Below are 23,560 nucleotides of genomic sequence, written 5' to 3'. Positions count from 1 at the left end.
GCGCTATATAGCACCGCAGAACATGTTAAGATATGGTGCTATATAGCACCAAAAGTGGTTCCTCTATGATTACGACGAAGAACCATTTTTGGTGCCATATAGAACCTTTTTTTTTCGAGTGTAAGGATAAACTCCTAGCCCAGTCTAAAGCCCAGTTTAAATGATGACAGTTCACCCAAAAATGAAAATGATATCCTTTAAAGTAAAGAGTAGATAAGGTAACCAACCCTTCTATAATTTATGGACAGGAAGTATCAAAAGAGATTTAAATATTACTTTGAGAAGTCTAATATTTTCAGTCAGGCTTTTTGATTGACCTGCACTGATGTTACCTATTCGGTTTATGAGAACTCATATAAAACGTGAATAAAAAAGTTAGAAATTTTTTTTCCGTTCTATACAATGACCAAAAGTGAAATTTTTTATATATTATTAATTAATATTTTATATCAATTTCAAACATGTTTTAAAGTGTTTAAATAGCCTATGCTTTTGCTGGATAAGTTGGCGTAACTGGTTTCAATGTCACTTCCTGATGAAACCGAATGTCGAGAAGATGTCACATGTTCACACTGCTCGAGTGAGCTCCAGATGCCTCATCAAGAGAAGGCACAAACACATTCATCAGGATGTGGGTTTTCATTGTGTTTTTCATCAGTGTTAAAGGTAAGATATCTAGTTTTTTTCCCCTTTCATTAAATGTATTGTGCTCTCTGATTGCTCTCTTGAACACACATTCAGTCTTTGCACTTATTTTGTACCTTTTTGTACTTTTCTATTCTTGAAATGTAGTATTGCAGCACTGATGTATGGTTCCTGTATGACCTATATTTCATTTCTTTCACTTTAGGGCATGTTAAATCTCTTTAACAAACTATTTTAAGAGTAAATGTGTTTAATATAACTTCATATTCACATCAAAATGAACAATCACTGTTCCACATTTTCATAGATCTATAAATGTTCTTAATCGTGAGGGTTAGTGTGTGATATGTTCAGTACCTTTGAAGCACGAGCTGTAAAGTAAATATTATAAGAGTAATTTGATGTTCAAATGTATTTTGAAGAAATGTCTGAAGTCTGGAAAAACCCAGTAGGTTCCTCTTGGTGTTCCATGAAAGCAAAAGTGAGAAATATATGTATATAACAGAGGGGTGATGATCTGAGAACTGATAATGAACATTTCCTCTTGTGGTTCAGAGGAAATCTCACCTACAATGGAAACAATTGTACAGATATACAATGAAGGACAAATAAACAGATGTATCCTCCATATATAGACCATTTCAAATACACTCTAAAAAATGCTGGGTTAAAAATAACCCAAGTTGGGTAGAAAATTGACTAACCAAGCAATTGGGTTGTTTTAAGCAAACATTTAACCCAACCGCTGGGTTAAAACAACCCATTTGCTCTGTGAGTCCATTTTCAACCCAACTTGGGTTATTTTTAATCCAGCATTTTTAGAGTGTACTTATCAAATTGCTTGGGAATATCTGCAGAGACTTATCACAAGTGCTTCTTTAAACAATTGTAATCTGTCATTCTTGACTTCTGAGGAATAAGAATACCAATCCAACAGCATATGACCCATATTTAATGCACTTTCCCTTTGTTTCAGATCTGGCGAATGGTCAGTGGGATGAGGTAAAGACAGCGTTGGAGGGAGACGTTCTGACTCTACATACAGGAACTCAGCTGAAGACAGACTCTGAGACAATGTGGTTTTTTAAAAGTGGCAATTATTCCAACCGTTTAGCACAGATGAATAGTGGAGACGGTTTAACCCGCTTTGACGATAAACTCGCTAAAAGATTGCGTCTAGATCAAGAGAGTGGATCACTGACCATTAGGAACCTCATTACCAGTGATTCTGGAGCTTATGAAGTGTCTCTCACCATCGGGTTAGAAATCTTTGATAAGAAGTTCAAAGTGAATGTGTATAGTAAGTCACTGCTGCTGCATTTTTATACATTACATTATTATCATGTGTCGTAGATAAAGGAAGTCATTTAAAAGGTTAGTTCACCCAAAAATTTATCTCAAGCTCTCATGTCGTTCCAAGACCTTGTTCATCTTCACAACAAAAATGAAGATCTTTCTGATTAAATCTTAGAGATTTCGATCTCTCCATTGACACCTACGCAACTACCACTTTGACGCTTCAAAAAGGTCATAAAGAGACCATAAAATCCACATGAATTGAGTGGTTTAGTCAAAATTTCCTGAAGAGACTTGATCGCTTTATATGATGAACAGTTTGAACTTAGGCTTTTATTCACATATAAACAGTATTCAACTCACACATAATGAGGTTCCTTCTGGTGTTACGCAGCACGTTTGAGCTTCAGCAAGAACCAATGAGGTTCCTTCTGGTGTTACGCATCACGTTTGAGCTTCAGCAGGAACCAATGAGGTTCCTTCTGGTGTTACTCAGCACGTTTGAGCTTCAGCAAGAACCAATGAGGTTCCTTCTGGTGTTACGCATCACGTTTGAGCTTCAGCAGGAACCAATGAGGTTCCTTCTGGTGTTACTCAGCACGTTTGAGCTTCTCAAGAACCAATGAGGTTCCTTCTGGTGTTACGCAGCACGTTTGAGCTTCAGCAAGAACCAATGAGGTTCCTTCTGGTGTTACTCAGCACGTTTGAGCTTCAGCAAGAACCAATGAGGTTCCTTCTGGTGTTACGCATCACGTTTGAGCTTCAGCAGGAACCATTGAGGTTCCTTCTGGTGTTACGCATCACGTTTGAGCTTCTCAAGAACCAATGAGGTTCCTTCTGGTGTTACGCATCACGTTTGAGCTTCAGCAAGAACCAATGAGGTTCATTCTGGTGTTACGCATCACGTTTGAGCTTCAGCAAGAACCAATGAGGTTCCTTCTGGTGTTACTCAGCACGTTTGAGCTTCTCTAGAACCAATGAGGTTCCTTCTCGTGTTACGCATCACGTTTGAGCTTCTCTAGAACCAATGAGGTTCATTCTGGTGTTACTCAGCACGTTTGAGCTTCTCAAGAACCAATGAGGTTCCTTCTGGTGTTACGCAGCACGTTTGAGCTTCTCTAGAACCAATGAGGTTCATTCTAGTTTTACGCAGCACATTTGAGCTTCAGCAAGAACCAATGAGGTTCATTCTGGTCTTACTCAGCACGTTTGAGCTTCTCAAGAACCAATGAGGTTCATTCTAGTTTTACGCAGCACATTTGAGCTTCAGCAAGAACCAATGAGGTTCATTCTAGTTTTACGCAGCACATTTGAGCTTCAGCAAGAACCAATGAGGTTCCTTCTGGTGTTATGCAGCACATTTGAGCTTCAGCAAGAACCAATGAGGTTCATTCTAGTTTTACGCAGCACATTTGAGCTTCAGCAAGAACCAATGAGGTTCCTTCTGGTGTTATGCAGCACATTTGAGCTTCAGCAAGAACCAATGAGGTTCCTTCTGATGTTACGCAGCACATTTGAGCTTCAGCGAGAACCAATGAGGTTCCTTCTGGTGTTACGCAGCACGTTTGAGCTTCAGCAAGAACCAATGAGGTTCATTCTACTTTTACGCAGCACATTTGAGCTTCAGCGAGAACCAATGAGGTTCATTCTGGTGTTACGTAGCACGTTTGAGCTTCAGCAAGAACCAATGAGGTTCATTCTATGGACAAGTGTTTTAAATTAGCAGTTTTGCTATAACACTAGAAACAATGTATCTGGTTTGCCCAATGCTGTTGTTATGTCCATATCAAATAAATAAATAAATAAATTCTGGTGTTACGCATCACGTTTGAGCTTCAGCAGGAACCAATGAGGTTCATTCTGGTGTTACTCAGCACGTTTGAGCTTCTCAAGAACCAATGAGGTTCCTTCTGGTGTTACGCAGCACATTTGAGCTTCAGCAAGAACCAATGAGGTTCATTCTGGTCTTACTCAGCACGTTTGAGCTTCAGCAAGAACCAATGAGGTTCCTTCTGGTGTTACTCAGCACGTTTGAGCTTCTCTAGAACCAATGAGGTTCATTCTAGTGTTACTCAGCACGTTTGAGCTTCAGCGAGAACCAATGAGGTTCCTTCTGGTGTTACGCAGCACGTTTGAGCTTCAGCAAGAACCAATGAGGTTCATTCTGGTCTTACTCAGCACGTTTGAGCTTCAGCAAGAACCAATGAGGTTCCTTCTGGTGTTACTCAGCACGTTTGAGCTTCTCTAGAACCAATGAGGTTCATTCTAGTGTTACTCAGCACGTTTGAGCTTCAGCAAGAACCAATGAGGTTCCTTCTGGTGTTACTCAGCACGTTTGAGCTTCAGCAAGAACCAATGAGGTTCCTTCTGGTGTTACTCAGCACGTTTGAGCTTCTCTAGAACCAATGAGGTTCATTCTGGTCTTACTCAGCACGTTTGAGCTTCAGCAAGAACCAATGAGGTTCCTTCTGGTGTTACTCAGCACGTTTGAGCTTCTCTAGAACCAACGAGGTTCATTCTGGTGTTACTCAGCACGTTTGAGCTTCAGCAAGAACCAATGAGGTTCCTTCTGGTGTTACTCAGCACGTTTGAGCTTCTCAAGAACCAATGAGGTTCATTCTAGTGTTACTCAGCACGTTTGAGCTTCAGCAAGAACCAATGAGGTTCATTCTGGTGTTACGCAACACGTTTGAGCTTCAGCAAGAACCAATGAGGTTCATTCTGGTGTTACTCAGCACGTTTGAGCTTCTCAAGAACCAATGAGGTTCCTTCTGGTGTTACTCAGTACGTTTGAGCTTCAGCAAGAACCAATGAGGTTCATTCTGGTGTTACTCAGCACGTTTGAGCTTCTCTAGAACCAATGAGGTTAATTCTGGTGTTACGCAACACGTTTGAGCTTCAGCAAGAACCAATGAGGTTCATTCTGGTGTTACGCAGCACATTTGAGCTTCAGCAAGAACCAATGAGGTTCATTCTTGTGTTACGCATCACGTTTGAGCTTCTCTAGAACCAATGAGGTTCATTCTTGTGTTACGCATCACGTTTGAGCTTCTCTAGAACCAATGAGGTTCCTTCTGGTGTTACGCATCACGTTTGAGCTTCTCAAGAACCAATGAGGTTCCTTCTGGTGTTACGCATCACGTTTGAGCTTCTCTAGAACCACTGAGGTTCATTCTCGTGTTACGCAGCACGTTTGAGATTCAGCAAGAACCACTGCGGTTCATTCTGGTGTTACGCATCACGTTTGAGCTTCTCTAGAACCAATGAGGTTCATTCTCGTGTTACGCTTCACGTTTGAGCTTCTCTAGAACCAATGAGGTTCATTCTCATGTTACGCATCACGTTTGAGCTTCTCTAGAACCAATGAGGTTCATTCTGGTGTTACGCATCATGTTTGAGCTTCTCTAGAACCAATGAGGTTCATTCTGGTGTTACGCAGCACGTTTGAGCTTCTCTAGAACCACTGAGGTTCCTTCTGGTGTTACGCATCACGTTTGAGCTTCTCAAGAACCAATGAGGTTCATTCTTGTGTTACGCATCACGTTTGAGCTTCTCTAGAACCAATGAGGTTCATTCTCATGTTACGCATCACGTTTGAGCTTCTCAAGAACCACTGAGGTTCCTTCTGGTGTTACGCATCACGTTTGAGCTTCTCTAGAACCAATGAGGTTCATTCTTGTGTTACGCATCACGTTTGAGCTTCTCAAGAACCAAATGAGGTTCATTCTTGTGTTACGCATCACGTTTGAGCTTCTCTAGAACCAATGAGGTTCATTCTCATGTTACGCATCACGTTTGAGCTTCTCAAGAACCAATGAGGTTCATTCTCGTGTTACGCATCACGTTTGAGCTTCTCTAGAACCAATGAGGTTCATTCTCATGTTACGCAGCACGTTTGAGCTTCTCTAGAACCACTGAGGTTCCTTCTGGTGTTACGCATCACGTTTGAGCTTCTCTAGAACCAATGAGGTTCATTCTTGTGTTACGCATCACGTTTGAGTTTCTCAAGAACCAAATGAGGTTCATTCTTGTGTTACGCATCACGTTTGAGCTTCTCTAGAACCAATGAGGTTCATTCTCATGTTACGCATCACGTTTGAGCTTCTCAAGAACCAATGAGGTTCATTCTCGTGTTACGCATCACGTTTGAGCTTCTCAAGAACCAATGAGGTTCCTTCTGGTGTTACGCATCACGTTTGAGCTTCTCTAGAACTAATGAGGTTCATTCTCATGTTACGCATCACGTTTGAGCTTCTCAAGAACCAATGAGGTTCATTCTTGTGTTACGCATCACGTTTGAGCTTCTCTAGAACCAATGAGGTTCATTCTCATGTTACGCATCACGTTTGAGCTTCTCTAGAACCAATGAGGTTCATTCTCGTGTTACGCATCACGTTTGAGCTTCTCTAGAACCACTGAGGTTCATTCTCGTGTTACGCATCACGTTTGAGCTTCTCTAGAACCAATGAGGTTCATTCTGGTGTTACGCATCACGTTTGAGCTTCTCTAGAACCAATGAGGTTCATTCTGGTGTTACGCAGCACGTTTGAGCTTCTCTAGAACCAATGAGGTTCATTCTGGTGTTACGCATCACGTTTGAGCTTCTCTAGAACCAATGAGGTTCATTCTGGTGTTACGCATCATGTTTGAGCTTCTCAAGAACCACTGAGGTTCATTCTCATGTTACGCATCACGTTTGAGCTTCTCTAGAACCACTGAGGTTCATTCTCGTGTTACGCATCACGTTTGAGCTTCTCAAGAACCAATGAGGTTCCTTCTGGTGTTACGCATCATGTTTGAGCTTCTCAAGAACCACTGAGGTTCATTCTCATGTTACGCATCACATTTGAGCTTCTCTAGAACCAATGAGGTTCATTCTGGTGTTACGCATCATGTTTGAGCTTCTCTAGAACCACTGAGGTTCATTCTCATGTTACGCATCACGTTTGAGCTTCTCTAGAACCACTGAGGTTCATTCTCATGTTACGCATCACGTTTGAGCTTCTCTAGAACCAATGAGGTTCATTCTGGTGTTACGCATCACGTTTGAGCTTCTCTAGAACCACTGTGGTTCATTCTCATGTTACGCATCACGTTTGAGCTTCTCTAGAACCAATGAGGTTCATTCTGGTGTTACGCATCATGTTTGAGCTTCTCTAGAACCACTGAGGTTCATTCTCATGTTACGCATCACGTTTGAGCTTCTCTAGAACCAATGAGGTTCATTCTCATGTTACGCATCACGTTTGAGCTTCTCTAGAACCAATGAGGTTCATTCTGGTGTTACGCATCACGTTTGAGCTTCTCTAGAACCACTGAGGTTCATTCTCATGTTACGCATCACGTTTGAGCTTCTCTAGAACCAATGAGGTTCATTCTGGTGTTACGCATCATGTTTGAGCTTCTCAAGAACCAATGAGGTTCATTCTTGTGTTACGCAGCACGTTTGAGCTTCTCTAGAACCAATGAGGTTCATTCTCGTGTTACGCATCACGTTTGAGCTTCTCAAGAACCAATGAGGTTAATTCTCGTGTTACGCATCACGTTTGAGCTTCTCAAGAACCAATGAGGTTCCTTCTCGTGTTACGCATCACGTTTGAGCTTCTCAAGAACCAATGAGGTTCCTTCTCGTGTTACGCATCACGTTTGAGCTTCTCAAGAACCAATGAGGTTCCTTCTCGTGTTACGCATCACGTTTGAGCTTCTCAAGAACCAATGAGGTTCCTTCTGGTGTTACTCAGCACGTTTGAGCTTCTCAAGAACCAATGAGGTTCCTTCTGGTGTTACTCAGCACGTTTGAGCTTCTCAAGAACCAATGAGGTTCCTTCTCGTGTTACGCATCACGTTTGAGCTTCTCAAGAACCAATGAGGTTCCTTCTCGTGTTACGCATCACGTTTGAGCTTCTCAAGAACCAATGAGGTTCCTTCTGGTGTTACTCAGCACGTTTGAGCTTCTCAAGAACCAATGAGGTTCATTCTCGTGTTACGCATCACGTTTGAGCTTCAGCAAGAACCCATGAGGTTAATTTTCGTGTGAACTATCCTTTTAATGAATAAATCTCATATGGTTTCTACCAATGGTCTTATTAAACAATGTACATGTTTTCTCTTGTCCTAAAGCACCTGTCTCTGTACCTGTTATTGAGAGCAACTCATCGGTTACTAACCAATCATCAGGTGAGTCTTAAGCTAGTTTATTCAGTTGCTATCTTGTCTTGTAAGGTCCCTCTCCTGACCTCTAAAGCATTGCTGGGTGAAAGGGGCAGGAATTTGTTTATTAAAGCCATAAATACTGAGAATAAAGACCTCCTGAAGCTTAACATTGAAATGTAACCTGTGCAAAACATATCTACACCAGGAGAAGAGGATTTCTGTTTTGTGCTCTGCTCTGTGAGAAATGATCGAGACGTGTCCATCTCATGGTATAAAGGGGGTGAAATGGTGAACCAGATCAACAATCCTGATCTCAGCATCAACCTCAGTTTACCATTAGAGCTTCATTATAATGATCCAGAGATCTACAGCTGCACGGCTGCAAATCCAGCGAACAATAAGAGCGTCCGTCTCCACAGGAAAGAGATCTGCCCACGACATGAAGGTAGGAAAACTCATTTACCACAAAACTCTCTTCCTGCCACAGTGACCTCTGTGCAGTGTCTGTTTTTCCACGAACAAGAACCTTTAATGAGACAGAAGATGTTCATGAGGAAGTCTCTTCTCTTTCAGATTGTCCGGATCATTGTGGCGACACTGAAGCTCTGATTCGACTGGTTCTGTCTGGTCTGGTGGGAATTGGCACTGTTTTCTTTCTGGTTGAGCATGTGAGGTTCTGCTCGGCTCAGAGAAGAGCTGCTGTTTCTGTGTGCTGATACTTTTTTGAGAGTTTGCTGGGTGTGAACTTTGACATTTGAAGGAGGTTTGCAGGGTAAAGAGTTGATGTGTAAAGCATCTTATTTATTACTTTGGATAAAGGTAAAGGTCTGTAAAATGATATGTAGTGGCCTACAGTCGCCCATGCGTTGTGACCTAAATGCACACTTTTACGTACATACTAACCTAAATATATATGTATGTGTGAGTATATGCAATTGTAATTTGTCTTTTGTGCGGTTTGGCTGTTATAATGAATAATAATGATTAATTATGTAGGGGAGAGTGGGGTAAGATGAGCCACTTTTTTTTACTAATGTGGTCCTCCAGATAAGAGTACAATAGAGTACAAAGAGTAAAGGTACAATGAAATTATCTAAAGTATTATATTTCATGTTTGCTATCATTTTTAAATGATCAGCAGTGTTGGGGTAACACATTACAAGTAGCTCAAGTTATGTAATCAGATTACTTTCTCAGGTAACTAGTAAAGTTACGCATTACTTTTAAATCTACAACAAAATATCGTTAGTTACTTTTTCAAATAAGTAACGCAAGTAACTTAGCTTTCCCATTTATTGACTGACGCTCTCTTATACCCATTTTGAAAAAAATTGTGAGTAAGCACGGATGCGCTGTGTGTACACATGATGGTTATTGTATTTCTAGACGAAATGTGTATTTCATCTCACTTGCACAAAAACCTCCAATTATTAAATATGTTAAATAAAACAAATATTTGTATGCTTTGAATATCTGTTTATTGACCAATGTCTTGCTGCTGACCTTCGGTGATTCAGTTAAACAAGCAAAAATTACATTAGATTCTTTGTTTTTAAAGAGTTAAACTTTCTCCAGAATGGCAGCACAGCTGAAAGGTTAGTTTGAGCTGCGCCCTCTACTCTAGTTTGCTTTTCCTTCAGCCTTATTATTTCAATTTTGGTGTGAAAGGGCCTTTACATTTGCCCAAAAATATAACTTTTTTGTTATCAAAAAAAATCAAGCCCAGCCCAGGTGAGAAAAAGTAACGCAAAAGTAGCGTAACGCATTACTTTTCTTAAAATGTAACTAAGTATCGCAATTAGTTTCTTTTTAAGGGAGTAGCGGTATAATGTAATGCATTACTTTTCAACTTTCCCCAACACTGATGATCAGAATACATCTATGACAAAGGGTTCTAAAAACATGGCTTCCTGTGGCTCAATTTACCCCAGGTTAGGGGTAAGTTGATCCGAGTCAGTGGGTAAGTTTTGCACCATCTGGGTGTAAACGGACCATCTAATTGAATCTGAATAAAACCCATGTGAAATTGTAAAGGTAATTTACCTCTTTTAAAAACACCTAATCAAATTTACTTTTACGAATAGTCATATAACGTAAACAACATAAAACCAACCAAGTGAAGTTGAAATTTCAATATCTTTAATTGTTTGTGTAACATTACATTGAAATGATACAGTCTATACTTAAGAGATTTAACTTAACTACAGTGCCTTATGGCGGGGTAAGTTAAAACACTGGCTCAATTTACCCCACAGAATTTGGCTCACTTTGCTCTATAGCTGCCATTTTGGATAAAACTAGCTAGCTTACCAATTCAGGCTAATATTTAGCTGAATGATTTACATTGTTTTATACATTGTTAAATCAACAATCATAAATATTTTAGACCTGGGCAAATTTGCTTTTATGCAACAGCCATTACATCCGTTATGCCAAAATTTTACTTTGACAAGCCAAAAACTGTTTTTAAAGTAAAGGGGTGGCTCATGTGCTTCTTACTTTAACAGTCTGGCAGAAATGATGGGTGGTTTCAAAATATATGTTCACAAAAAGTGTACAGTTGCCAAGCTAAAGAGGTTACTCACTGGCTCACCTTACCCCACTCTCCCCTATATGCAATTTTAATTTGTATGTTTGGCGGTTTGACTGTTATAATCATTAATAATGTATTAAAGTTATGGCTAAAACTTGAATTGCCTACTTTTGTTCAGTGTTTCAGAGTAAAAGCGCTATTTAAAATAGAATTAGTAGAGCACGAAGATCCCGCCTTTTTTTTTAAATCAAGTGCGATTGATCTGAACCCAGACGGCACAAGTACATCTTGGAGACGTCTATTTGATGCTGCATTCACATCTGCAATATGTAGGACTTTTTCTTTTTTTTAGAGTGTTTGCTAATCTGCAATACACTAAATGCTGGGTTAAAAACAACCCAAGTTGGGTTGAAAATGGACAAACCCAGCAATTGGGTTGTTTCTCCAACCTGTAGTTGTATTTAGTAGTTTTATTTAACTCAACTATTGTTTCAAAATGACTGTATTGCTTGCTTAAAATGAACCCAAAATGTTGGATATTAACATTTATTAATATGTTTAATAAATTAACATTATAATAAGTTTAAGGAATAACAATTAAACAATAAACTATGAAATAAATACATTAACAATACATTATTAAATTGCTTTTTTATAAATGTTCAGCTTTTGATTATTATCGTTAAAGGTTAAATAAAACTGCCAGCACGTTGGGCAAACATTTAACAACCGATGGGTTAAAAATAATCGCTGGGTGTGTCCATGCATTTTCAACCCAACTTGGGTTGTTTTTAACCCAGCATTGGAGTGTAGACATATCCAGATGTCATATAGACATTTAGAAGACGTCTTTAAGATGTTTGAGATTTAGAATGTATAAAAAAACCTGCTTTTTTTTAAATGTTTGTCAGATGTTTTTACACAGCAGATGCTTTCCAGATTAACAGATCAGACATATCCGGGGTCGACGTTAAGGTTTTACGTTAATGCGTTTTATTAATTCAAAGTTGCCTCAGTTTCATTACTCAGGTAGGCTACGATAGAATATCTGTTACTTTTCTCAGCAATAATCCGTATGAACAAATCACGGTGGTTTATGATTACCAGATGAGGCACTTTTAAACAAAGCATTACATATAGAAATCCTTAGCGAATTGTAATGTTTTTTGACTTAAGCGAATCTGTAAAATGAGCAGATTTGAAAGATGCAACTCTTTCTCGTACTAAACATCTGTAGTAAACACAAAACCGTCGTGATATTTGAACGCGGATCAACCGAGAGCCGACTCTCCGGGCCACCGAGCGCCGCCGCGCGGAGTAACGGTGAAACGGACTCCGGACCGACTGGAAGGGCGGATTTCAGGACCGCGTCTTTGATGACGTGTTGCCGTGAAGATGGCGGAAGTTCATTCCTGATCTGAGCCGCCGGAGTCGCTTGGTACGGATTCTGTAATAAACTATTTCAGGACGGATCGGCTCGGCTTCGCGTCTCTCATCTGACCCAGAGATACATTCGGGTAAGAGACGGGCGTCAGATCGAGGCTGTGTCGTAGTTTACCGTGTGTTTTTGTGCTTATCTGTGTACATCGCGTTATAGTGACACTGAGTCGTGTTGACAGGTTAACTAATCACATTGACTATTTCAATCTCATATAAAAAGCTCAGGTTTGACAACGAGAGCCGGAGGGAATCCGACAACGCGCCCTGATATGTGTTTCCGTGGCGGGTTTGTTGTTGACAGTCGTTATCGGGTCATGTATGAACACATGTGGCATGTTAATACCCCCATGTCAGATGTTCAGCTTCGAGTTTGTTGTTGGTTTTCGTTTCGGCTCATTTGATGATTTAAATATTTCCCAGCTGAACAGGTTTGTCCTGAAGCTGCTCACCTGTCCTCCATTATCATTAGCAAAAAATACCGCGGTATATCCCCGGTTAAACTGTTTTGTTATTTGTCATTTGTCATTAGCCACCGCTGTCAACAGAATAGTGATATGTTTTTATATACATCTCAGCATTAATCAGAATAGTAATACTGTGGTACTTTGATATCATGTTATTAAGATGGTATAGTGCTTCCTTTTCACTCTTTTTATACATCTTGGACCCCCAAAATAGGATCTTTAAATTCAAAAAGGCGTATTTTCATGTAGAATAACAATAAGTGAAAATATATTATCAATGTGTAAAATATTTACTCTTATAACCATAGTTTTACTACAAATAAAACCGAAAAACATGGTTATTCCATTATAACCACAAATTAGTCGTAGTTTTGCTACACAATACGCTATAGTTTAACTATGGTGTTTGTAGTAAATCTGTGGGTGTATAAATGGTAATCTATCCAGCAAAAAACTAACCTTTACTATAATAAAACATGGTATTTTTCGTGAGGGTACTTTTTATTATTATTTTCTGCTTGTAGGTGTAAGTTTGATGTTTGTTTTTTTTAATCAAATTATTCTAATAAAATGTATTAATTTATTATTTATTTAAATCAAAATGTATTTAGTTTAATCAATTTAGTTACTTTTATTCTTCACATTTATTTTTACACTGCTTTATTTATTTATTTCAATATTGCTCATTTTTATTACTTATTATTTTATCACTATAACTATTTATTTATTTTACGTTTATATTTATACTGCATTTCTTATTTTTTATTTATTTATTTAATGAAATTTGTATTTAAATACTTTTAAATAACATTTTATTTAAAATAAATGTTATTCTCACAACATTTGTTAATGTTCACAGTGCATTAACTAATGTTAACAGATACAACTTTTGATCTTATCAACGTGTTAGTACATTTTAAGATTAGCATTTAAGATAATATGCTGTAGTGTAGAAGTATTGTTCATTGTTGACTAATATATAGTTAACAGATGAAAGCTTATTATAAAGTGTGGCTTTATTATCTGATTAATCGAGGAAACAAATGATCGTTTATCAAAATAATCATTAGTTGCAGACTTGGATTTGATTATATAATGCAGGGTAAACTAAAGCACCGTGATATCAGCGTCACTGCAGTATTGATGTGTTTTCAGAGATAAATGAGAAGTTTTCGGATTAAAAAGTGCCTTGCTATGCGGTTGCTAGGGTGTTCTGCGCGGTTGCTAGGTGGCAAATCTCTGATATATGATATCTCTTGGGTTCTTCTGTGTGGTTTTTTGTCATCACAAACAAACACTCCCTCCCTCCTCCTGACAGGTAGCCCCGCCCCCAAACTCACGCTATTGGCCGAGTCAGAATTTGACTTCAGGTAGACAAACCTACAAATGATTAACCTCTAAAGACTGAGCTTTACAGACAGTGTTGGTGTTGAGAAGGCGACACACAGCTCCTTTAAGAGCAGATATATCAGGCAGAAGCTTAGATTATGAAGGAACGTCTGTCGTAATAGTCGATCGGCTGCTATTGAGGCGAGACACACGATCAGTGATGAATAATTAACCCAGAGATCAGCTGGAGTGAAAGTTTATTCAGATCTCACTCTTGTGTGTGTGAGACACGTGAGCGTCCTGGGTGAAGCTTTGTGATGTAACTGGAGGAGAAGTTATCGAGCCAAGCAAGCGCCTGTAATCTGGGATCTCTTTACAACACAGACAGAAACAAAGCTAAAGAAATCACACTTTTTTCCACTCCTCGATAGATGTGGTTGCTCTGATTGTGGATTTAGTTTCATCATTTTGGAATATGGTGAGCTTGATTTGTTTCATGTTGGATATGCCATAGATTCCTTAGGGGGGGAAAATAACATAATTTTTTACTGTCTTGTGAAAGTCCTCCAATCTGACGTAGTTTACTTTTACTAGATTTGTATTTCTTGCATCTTTCTGGTTCCTCTAAATAATTAAGCCTTTTTTTTAATAATTTAAAAGCAAAAAAATGCTAACATTGTCAAAAGTCTGATGAATCTTCCTTTAATCATTTTATAGTCTGTTAAAAAATAATAAGAAGCAGTGTAAAAATAAGTAAATTGATTTAAGTAAGTAATACATTCATACATTTTATTAGAATAATATGATAAAAAGTAAATTAATAAAACACACCATACAAGTAGAAAAAATGCGATAATGTAACTTTTATTTTGTTATAGTAAAAGTTTACCATTTGTATAAAAAAATAACTTAGGAATGCATTCAATTGTTGCAGTAAAGACATTTATAATTTCTATGTCAAATAAATGCCTTTTCTATTTATCAAAAAATCATGAAAACAAAAGTATGAACTGTTTTCAATATTGATAATAATCATAAATGTTTCCTGAGCATCAAATCCTCATATTATAATGATTTCTGAAGGATCATGTGACACTGAAGACTGGAGTAGTGATGCTGAAATTATCACGGGAATAAATTACATTTTACTATATATTCACATACAAATGTTATTTTAAATTGCAATAATATTTTACAATTTGACTGTATTTTTAATCAAAGAAATGCAGCCTTTACAAAACATTACCTTCCTAAAAGAGATGGTACAGTGTCTGAAGTTACGTTTTATTAGGGCTTTTCATTTTTACATATTTAGGTGGTCCCTATGATTTCTGCGATGTGGAAAAACTTTTGAATTTATTTGAATCAATTGGTTTGAGTAGAGCCAACTCAAATTAAACAAATTAGTTCAATCAAATGAACTTTTATGAGTATTGAGAACTTTCTTTTTCTTTTGAGTTCTCAAAACTGACAAATTTTAAGTAAGCGGAGTTGTTTCATTGTTTTGAGTTTTATGAACTTGTTTTGTTTATTTTAGACTAACTTAAATTTAACCGAAACTGGGCTGGGATTTCTATTTCCCAGCATGCTTTGCATTGACACTCAAAAGGTGCGGCAAATGCCAAAATTAACTGTTATATAATGTTTTTTTTGTGCCAGATTAATGTTTAGTAGTGTTTAATGTTTTGTTATGCTAGTTTAGAAGAGTTTCTGTATGTTGGTTTTTTTAGGGTTTTCGTCATGATGACGAGTGGAGCATGTGATTAGTTTGAGAAGTGACACACAATATTGCCAAAAGTTTTGGGACGTCTGCCTTTACATGCACGTGAACTTTAATGCCATCCCATTCTTAATCCGTAGGGTTTAATATGGAGCTGGCCCACCCTTTGCAGCTCTAACAGCTTCAATTCTATCAAGGTAGCATTAATTGAATTAGCTAGTTAAAGCTTGTCAAGTTTCCACTACTAAAAATGTGAGATTACACGATATTTTTAAGGAAAATGTCAAATATTTCAAGTTCAGAGCAATTCAAATCTGCCAGTTCTGCTTACTTAAACTTTACATTTGAATTGGAGGCTGATTGGCTTAATTTTTTTTGAGTTTTGCCGACTTATTCTGGTTTACATTGTGTATAATGTGGACTTTGTCAAATTTTTGATGAATACATTTTTGGTGAATAAATCATCACGATATAGAAAAGTAGCTGTGTATATAAAACCGCAAAAACACTATTTAAATATGAATCCTACACTCTAAAAAATGCTGGGTTAAAAATAACGCAAGTTGGGTTGAAAATGGATTAACCCAGCAATTGGGTTGTTTTAACCCAGCGGTTGGGTTAAATGTTTGCTTAAAACAACTCAATTGGTGGGTTAAAATAACCCAATCGCTGGGTTAGTCCATTTTTAACCCAACTTGGGTTATTTTTAAGTGTACATGTTCTACGTGTCTCTGTGTGAATTAATGGCGCAGATGCGAGGTTCCGTCTGTACTGAAAACACGAATAAGTTGGCAAAACAAAACAAAAAATGGGGCAAATTTTTAAAGTTTAGACATGTAAAGTGTAAGTAAGCAGAACTTGCAGATTAGAATTTCTCTGAACTTGAAATATTTGACATTTTACTTAAAAATACCATGTCAGCTCAAATTTTTAGTAGTGGAAACTTGACTAGCTTTAACTGAACGTCGCATTTATTGGCACGCTTATCTGGAAACACTTCAGGAGTTTCGAAGTCGTCATCTGATTGGTTGAATTCTACAGGATGTCCGTGAGACGTGTGTGTCGCGTTCTTTAAAACCACTTTAGCTCTGCACCCCCCCCCCCCACCAACCCAATATTGCATCATCATAAACATAAAAAAACGAACTTGTGCAGCACAAAACTAGACATATATGGTATCATTTGAAGGATTAGAACCTCAGCTTTCTTGATAGACCCAATCGCTATTGCATTTGTTACATAGAAAAAGATAATACGGTCTGAATTTGACCCCCCGCAATGACCCCCCCCCCCCCCTTGAGAAAATAATATGAATAATATTAAATTTCATATTTATATCACACAAACTCATATATCAAATGAAAACTCTCACCCTAAAGAATATCAACTTGCAGTTTATTTCACCGATCCAACATGTTATGTACAGTAACGTTATTATCAAAATAATCACGAAGATGAAAATTAATCCTTTGAACAAGCAAACACATGAGTCATATTCCTGTTCGGATCACTAACTCGTTGTGTAGCTACTACCCTCAAACGCTATATATTTTATATATATATTTTATATATATATTTACATGTCTGTGAGCAAGCATGGCCAAACCACACTGTAATATCGATTTTCCAGCGGCAGGTCAATCAATTAGGGCTGTAGCTATGGAATATTTTAGTAATCGAGTATTCTACCAATTTTTCCATCGCTTAATCGGATAAGAAGTACTTTTTCTTTATTAAAGAGACAATTCTAAATATACAAGAGAAAATAAGACGGGTATCTTAAAGTGAACAACTAATTTGTTTCCTTTTTAGAAAAATTGTAAGTTGTAAGTTTTATTGCAGAAATTGCAGACATTAATATCTGTGAAAACTAAACCAATTTAGTGCATTCAATTCCCATATTATATTAAAAATGCAAATATATAAATAAAAAATACATTTACTATTACTAAAATTGACTATCAAACCTACAACCTATAAATCAAAATAATAGTAATATAAATGCCTAAACATTTTACAACTTTACTTTCAAGTGTCAGCTTCATCTCAGGCATGACAAGCCTTTATATCTTCTGAAGGCTTTGTGGCTTTTGTAAGAAGCAAAAAATATTGGACAGGAAGGAAACTTGGAACAAGAGCAAGAGTAGAGATGCGCAAACTAGAGATGCGCGGACCAGCTCTAACGTCACCGAATCCGCTGTTAAAAACAAACCATCACCCACACCTGTGATTTTCTGTTTTAGATCCGCACCCGAGCGTCACATTACAATTATTCACATTTTCAGTGTTAAGTGCGATGCTATCATAACATATAAGCTACACTGAAGTATAGGTAGCTTTAAAAAACCCTTATTTGGCGAAATTACATTTCTAAACCAAGGTCGACAACCTATGCAGAGTAACCGCTGGAGCGTGAGGAAACACGAGAGTGTGTTTGTGTTTAATTCAGATAAAGTTCGTTGCACAGATCTAGGCTACATTTTGAGCTAATCATTCATCATAGTAACACAGCTTGTTTTATTAAGTTAGGAGCTATGAATAGCCTGTGATTAAAGTGTGAGATTTAAATTAGTGATGCACCGAAATAAAAATTCTGGGCCGAAACCGAAAATTTAGGATGCACTTGGCCGAAAATCGAAACTGAAGCCGAAACTGAAGTCGAAATTATATATATATATATATATATATATATATATATATATATATATATATATATATATACACACACACACACACACACACACACACACACACACACACACACACACACACACACACACACACACACACACACACACACACACACACACACACACACACACACACACACACACACACACACACATAGATGTTTTCATTGTAAAAAATGTAATACAGATTAATCCATTAAAGTTACACAAGTAAATCAGTCAAGAGCATTAAGTGATGGATTGTCTTTTTGTAGTTTGAATAATAAATAACTGCTGTCCTTTTAAGACCCGTCGCACGCATGGACCCCAAACACTGTTCCTGTTACACATTCTTCCTGAACTGGTTACGACTGTTTACGTTAATACTCACCCAGATTGAGACATTGAGACATTTTTGAGTGTATTTAACCATTAATAAGCTGAAAAAAGGAGCTAATTTTTGCCCTTGTATGTCAGAGGCGGCTTTATTGCGGTGTGTGTGTGTGCTTGCGAGCGCGAAATCTGCGGGAATGAGTAGAATTAACTCGCTGTCGGTTGGAGAGGAGAGTGCAGCTGATATCAGTACTATAGGAAAGGAGCATCGTATCGTTTCAGATATTTCAGTATCGATGCTTAATCTTTGATAGGCAGACGTGCGTGATAACTGCTCGACTGTGAGTGAAACCTAAGCGCTTGCGCACGAATGCGAGGGGCGGGTGACATTCATTTTCGGCCGAACATTTTCGGCGGCTGAAATTTCGTTGCACCCTAATTTAAATTACGCAAATCAATGAAAGCACGAGCACTGCGAAACACGTGCACACAACAGTTATGGTGCGTTCACACCGGACGCGAATGACGCGAATAAATCGTGCTATTCGTGCAAAATTGGACGCTTGAACATTGAGTTTACTCGCTTCATTCGCGCGTGACATTCACTTCACAACAGGCGTGATTCTCCTCATGGGCGGGGCTTCTGCCAGCGGCTCGTCTCATTGAGAAATGGCTGACATGGGCTGTGTTTACACGTCGTTTTTGTAAAAATACTACTGTTAATGTGTGACAACTTAGTTTTAAGACTTTTTCAGTCGATAATGTAGTTGTTTAAAGCTCAAATGTGTGGTTTATTTATATAAAGAGTGTCTATTTGAACATGTGATCTGGTGTGTGTGTGTGTGTGTGAGCTCCAGTGGATCAGCGGCGCTCATTAACCCGGTGAGAGCAGCCTTTCCTCAGCCAGTTCTTCTGCCGCTGGCTCTGATGTCTCTGTGGCGGCTCCAGATATAGTTCGTCTTGTAACGGCCGATCTTTGCTCTCATGGATCTATAATTTGTTCCCTGGCAAATCGTTTAGGCTGAAGGCAAAGTGAAGTTTCATTACTTTTTTTATTTTTAGGATATTTAACTTTACGTTACCGTTGTAGCCGACTAGCGCTGACTTTGAATGTTTGACTGAATTTTTTGCTTTATTTCATGTGTAGCTTATTATACCTTTTACTTATACTTTTGTATTATTGATCATACATAAACTTGCATTTAACAAAAAGAGACTGGGTTGTGTTTCATGTCATTTAGTGTTATCACAGTGATAATCATATGCACACTTGTCTGAACCAGATATTAATATATGATTAATATAAACCAGATTTTCTCCTCATTGTTGTCACTACTAGAGCAAGCTCCTGATTGGTTAACGCGGCGCGAATATCCGCCAAAGTTCAGATTTTTCAACTTGCGCCATTCGCACGTCAAACGCTCAATTTGTGCCGTGTCATTCCTGCGAATCGCCTCATTCGCTTCGCAGAATGTCTGTTCGCGTCTGCATTGACTTAACATGTAAATCACTCGCGCGAAACGCTTCATTCGCGTCAAGTGTGAACGCACCATTACAGCTCGTTCTGCTATCTGTTTAGCTTTGAGAACATTTTAATGGTGTATTTCGGTGATATCAAGTATATAAAGTCCCATTAAACATTATACACATCACAATGACGGTGAATCATGTGCAAACTTCATTCATGCTGGTTATGTGTTTCGAGCGCTGGTTTCTCTTCAGCTGATGCGCAAAGTTCTGTGAACTGCCGCAAATGAAGCTTATAAGCGTTTTAAATGTTCAGCGTCACATCCTGAAGCTCAACACACAGCTATCTTCATTTAAAAGTAGCGAGACTGAATGATATCACCAGTGAGCTGAAACCCAAAGTTAAATAATGACACACATTCATTGCGTTTTACCAATTTTTATAATGTTACTTTTTATTACTTTACCCACCTGACCCGCGGATATAACCCTGCGGTGTATGCAAGTCCTCACACAAATCTTTCTGCAAATGATTTTGCCTCAATGCTTTTTTGATTTCGAGTTACTCGAGGAATCGTTTCAGCCGAGTTATTAGATAGTTTGGACAGATTAATCTCAATAACTTTTTTTGGAAGGAAATTTCAAGAAAATAAATTTTTTCCCCTGTTTTAAAGACAACTAGTGGAATCAACAGAAACTTTCTGAAGGGATGTAGACCAAACAGATTCAAAATTATAGATTTTCAAATAACAAATTAATTAAAAAATAAATCACTTTTTTTTTTATATATGTTAATCATAAAATTGTGAATAAATACAATAAGAATATATGCAATATTCCACGACGGTGTTAAAAGTGTTTTCTGTAAAATTAGACCATTTTTTATCACTTTACTCCAATGTATGTGGGTAGGGCGCTCTTTTATATTCAGATATGCCTTATTCTCTAAAAAATGTAGTCCATTGTGTCAGTAAACTTGCACAACATTCTTGAATGAGTAATTTATAGATGCACGTCAATTTATATTATTGCAGGGACATCGACTTTACATTTTCACGGCCCTAAACATGTGATTGGTTGCCTTACATGATGTCAGTCAAACGTCCTCTTGGGCGGTTCTTGACCAATGAAAGATGCGATGGAGTCCAGAAGGTCTGGCTACACGAGACTACCATGATGTTAACCCTACAAAAAACAATATAACTGAACCAAATAGGCCTGTCACGATAACTACTTTTTGTTTCGCAATATATCGTTCCAGAAATAATTGCGATAAACAATATTATTGTCATTTTAAGACAATTTTATGCCACTGAATATATAATTCTAATATAACAGCATAATAATACAAGTAGACCTATCTTTAGATCAGGGAAATTAAGGGTAAAAAATACATTATACTAAATAAAAAAATTGAATAAATGGTAAATAAAAAATGTCCCTTGTGAAGCGGCTTTAACACTCGTCATTCTGCGTTGACATTTATATGTGCACCAGAACAGGGGATTGTGGCTTTGAAATCGAGTCCATTTGGGCTTAATCTTCCAAACTGTCAGTAGTGTTCAAGAAAACACGGAAAACATACAAGATGACGCACAATCGAATAAAATGTTGGTGACATTCATTATCATGTAAACATAATGGGCGATACATTGCATCACAAAAAATGATTGAGGTCATGTACATATATTGTGCGATATATATCGATATATTGATTATTGCGGCAGGCCTAGAACCAACATAACAGAAACTCTTCTAAACTAGCATAGCAAAACAGTAAACACAACTAAATCTCCCACTTAACGTTTATCCTGCACACAAAAAAAACACAGTATAACACCTAATTTTGGCATTTACTGTACCTTTTGAGTGTCATGGCAAAGCATGCTGGGAAATAGACATCCCAGCGCAGTTTCGGTTAAATTTAAGTTTGTCTAAATTAAACAAAACAAGTTCATAGAACTCAAAACAATGAAACAACTCCGATTACTTAAAATGTGTCAGTTTTGAGAACTCAAAAGAAAAAGAAAGTTCTCAATACTCATAAAAGTTCATTTGATTGAACTAATTTGTTTAATTTTAGAGAAACTGTCATATCATAAACACACGGAAACTCAAAGGTCATCACGGCAACCCGTCAAAATAAAAGTTCGGTTTGACTTGAAGAAATTTTGACAGAAATATATTACTGTTGTACAGTAGAATGCAAGTCTTATAATGTAGTAATAGTATAATAATAATAGTATTATTATTAAAACTATTTTTTAAGGAATAATCACACCATTTTTCTTCCATGTTTTCATGTTTTAATTTGAACAGTTTGCCTGAACAATGAAAGGGTTTTATTTTCTTTTGATTAAAAGATAAATTAAAATACACAACACAGAATTTCTGGAAGAAAAAAAAACCCTGTTATTGTAAAAAAAAAAAAAAGATCAATTAAGTTAAGTTGTTTTTTGCATTCAACTAATTATACGCTTTTGTTTATTAAAATTTAATTCAACCATTTAGATGGAATACAGAAAATTAAAACGGAAAACAGAATTTGATAAAAAAAAATGGAATTTGAGAAATAATAAAATGCATTTCATAAGGCCCTAAAAATGTTTTTTTTTTACTAAATTGGTGTTAAATTGTATACTTTTCATGATTTCAAATAATAAGACTTGCTTTTGGATTAATACAATTTAATTTAATCATTAAAACGGAAACCAGAAAAATTCAAGCAGAAAGAACAGAATTTTGGGAAAAATCAAACATATTTCACTGGGCCCTAGGGGAAAAAATTACATTTTACAATATATTCTTCACATAGAAAACAGTCATTTTAATTTGTAGTAATATTTCACAATTTTCTTGGTGAGTCTTGGTGAGCAGAAGAAGCTTCTTTACAAAACGTTACCTTCCTAAAAAAGAGATGTTAAGGTGTACATTTTATCAGGGTTATTAATTTTTACATATTGCATGTAAAAATCTGTGAGATGAGCACTTTTGCTGGATTTGATGATGTTGTTGGTGAGATTCATGCAGATCTTTGACAGTAAATGGCAGAACTGTATATTGCTTTTGTCTGACACTTTATGTCCAATCAAGCAGGTCCGTCACGTTTGAATGTGTGCGTTCCTCGTCCAGAATATTAATATTTTCTGTTGTATTTGCAGGTCTCAGCGTAGCTCTATGTCATGGCCTGCAGTGTCGCTAAAGCAGGTCCTACTAATGGCTTCCCTATGAAGGCACAGCTGCAGATCATGGGTATGTTTATCTGATTCTTCCTTTAATCTCTCACCTCCTTAATATACGATCATATTTCACTTCTAACAGAGCTAAAAGAAATACTAAGAAATATTAAAAATGTTCATACTTACTTTCTGTATAATATAGAAGATTAGTAAACTTTAGAGCCCAACCGATATATTAGGGTGTAAAAAAATGTCCATACCGATATATCGGCCGATATTATTTATTTATGTGTATATTATAGTACAGTACCAGCCAAAAGTTTGAACACATT

At 37.3% G+C, this 23,560-nt stretch overlaps 2 protein-coding genes across 3 annotated transcripts in view; both read left to right on the top strand.

Annotated features, from left to right (window-relative positions):
• Nucleotides 1–595: 595 nt before the first annotated feature.
• LOC307117212 (SLAM family member 9-like) lies at nucleotides 596–10,784 on the top strand. The gene is made up of 5 exons (XM_079802004.1): nucleotides 596–666; nucleotides 1,622–1,945; nucleotides 8,062–8,118; nucleotides 8,300–8,539; nucleotides 8,668–10,784. Exons 1-5 carry the CDS (start codon nucleotides 630–632, stop codon nucleotides 8,808–8,810), a joined length of 801 nt encoding a protein of 266 aa, XP_079658130.1. The 5' UTR covers nucleotides 596–629; the 3' UTR covers nucleotides 8,811–10,784.
• A 1,212-nt stretch (nucleotides 10,785–11,996) lies between these two features.
• The window catches only part of itchb (itchy E3 ubiquitin protein ligase b), a 61,933-nt gene continuing 50,369 nt past the window's right edge, over nucleotides 11,997–23,560 (top strand). Inside the window, exons 1-2 of one of the 2 annotated variants that reach the window (XM_079802597.1) lie at nucleotides 11,997–12,144; nucleotides 23,211–23,301. In XM_079802597.1, coding sequence (XP_079658723.1) covers nucleotides 23,232–23,301 — 70 coding nt within the window. In that variant the 5' untranslated portion in view covers nucleotides 11,997–12,144; nucleotides 23,211–23,231. The remainder of the gene's footprint in view (nucleotides 12,145–23,210; nucleotides 23,302–23,560) is intronic. The other variant, XM_079802598.1, reaches the window with a different exon arrangement.

The sequence above is a fragment of the Gobio gobio genome, assembly GCF_949357685.1.
Source record: "Gobio gobio genome assembly, chromosome: 21".
Taxonomy (NCBI): domain Eukaryota; kingdom Metazoa; phylum Chordata; class Actinopteri; order Cypriniformes; family Gobionidae; genus Gobio; species Gobio gobio.
The sequence above is the reverse complement of the archived record's forward strand: the minus strand, read 5'-3'. Positions and strand labels throughout refer to the sequence as shown.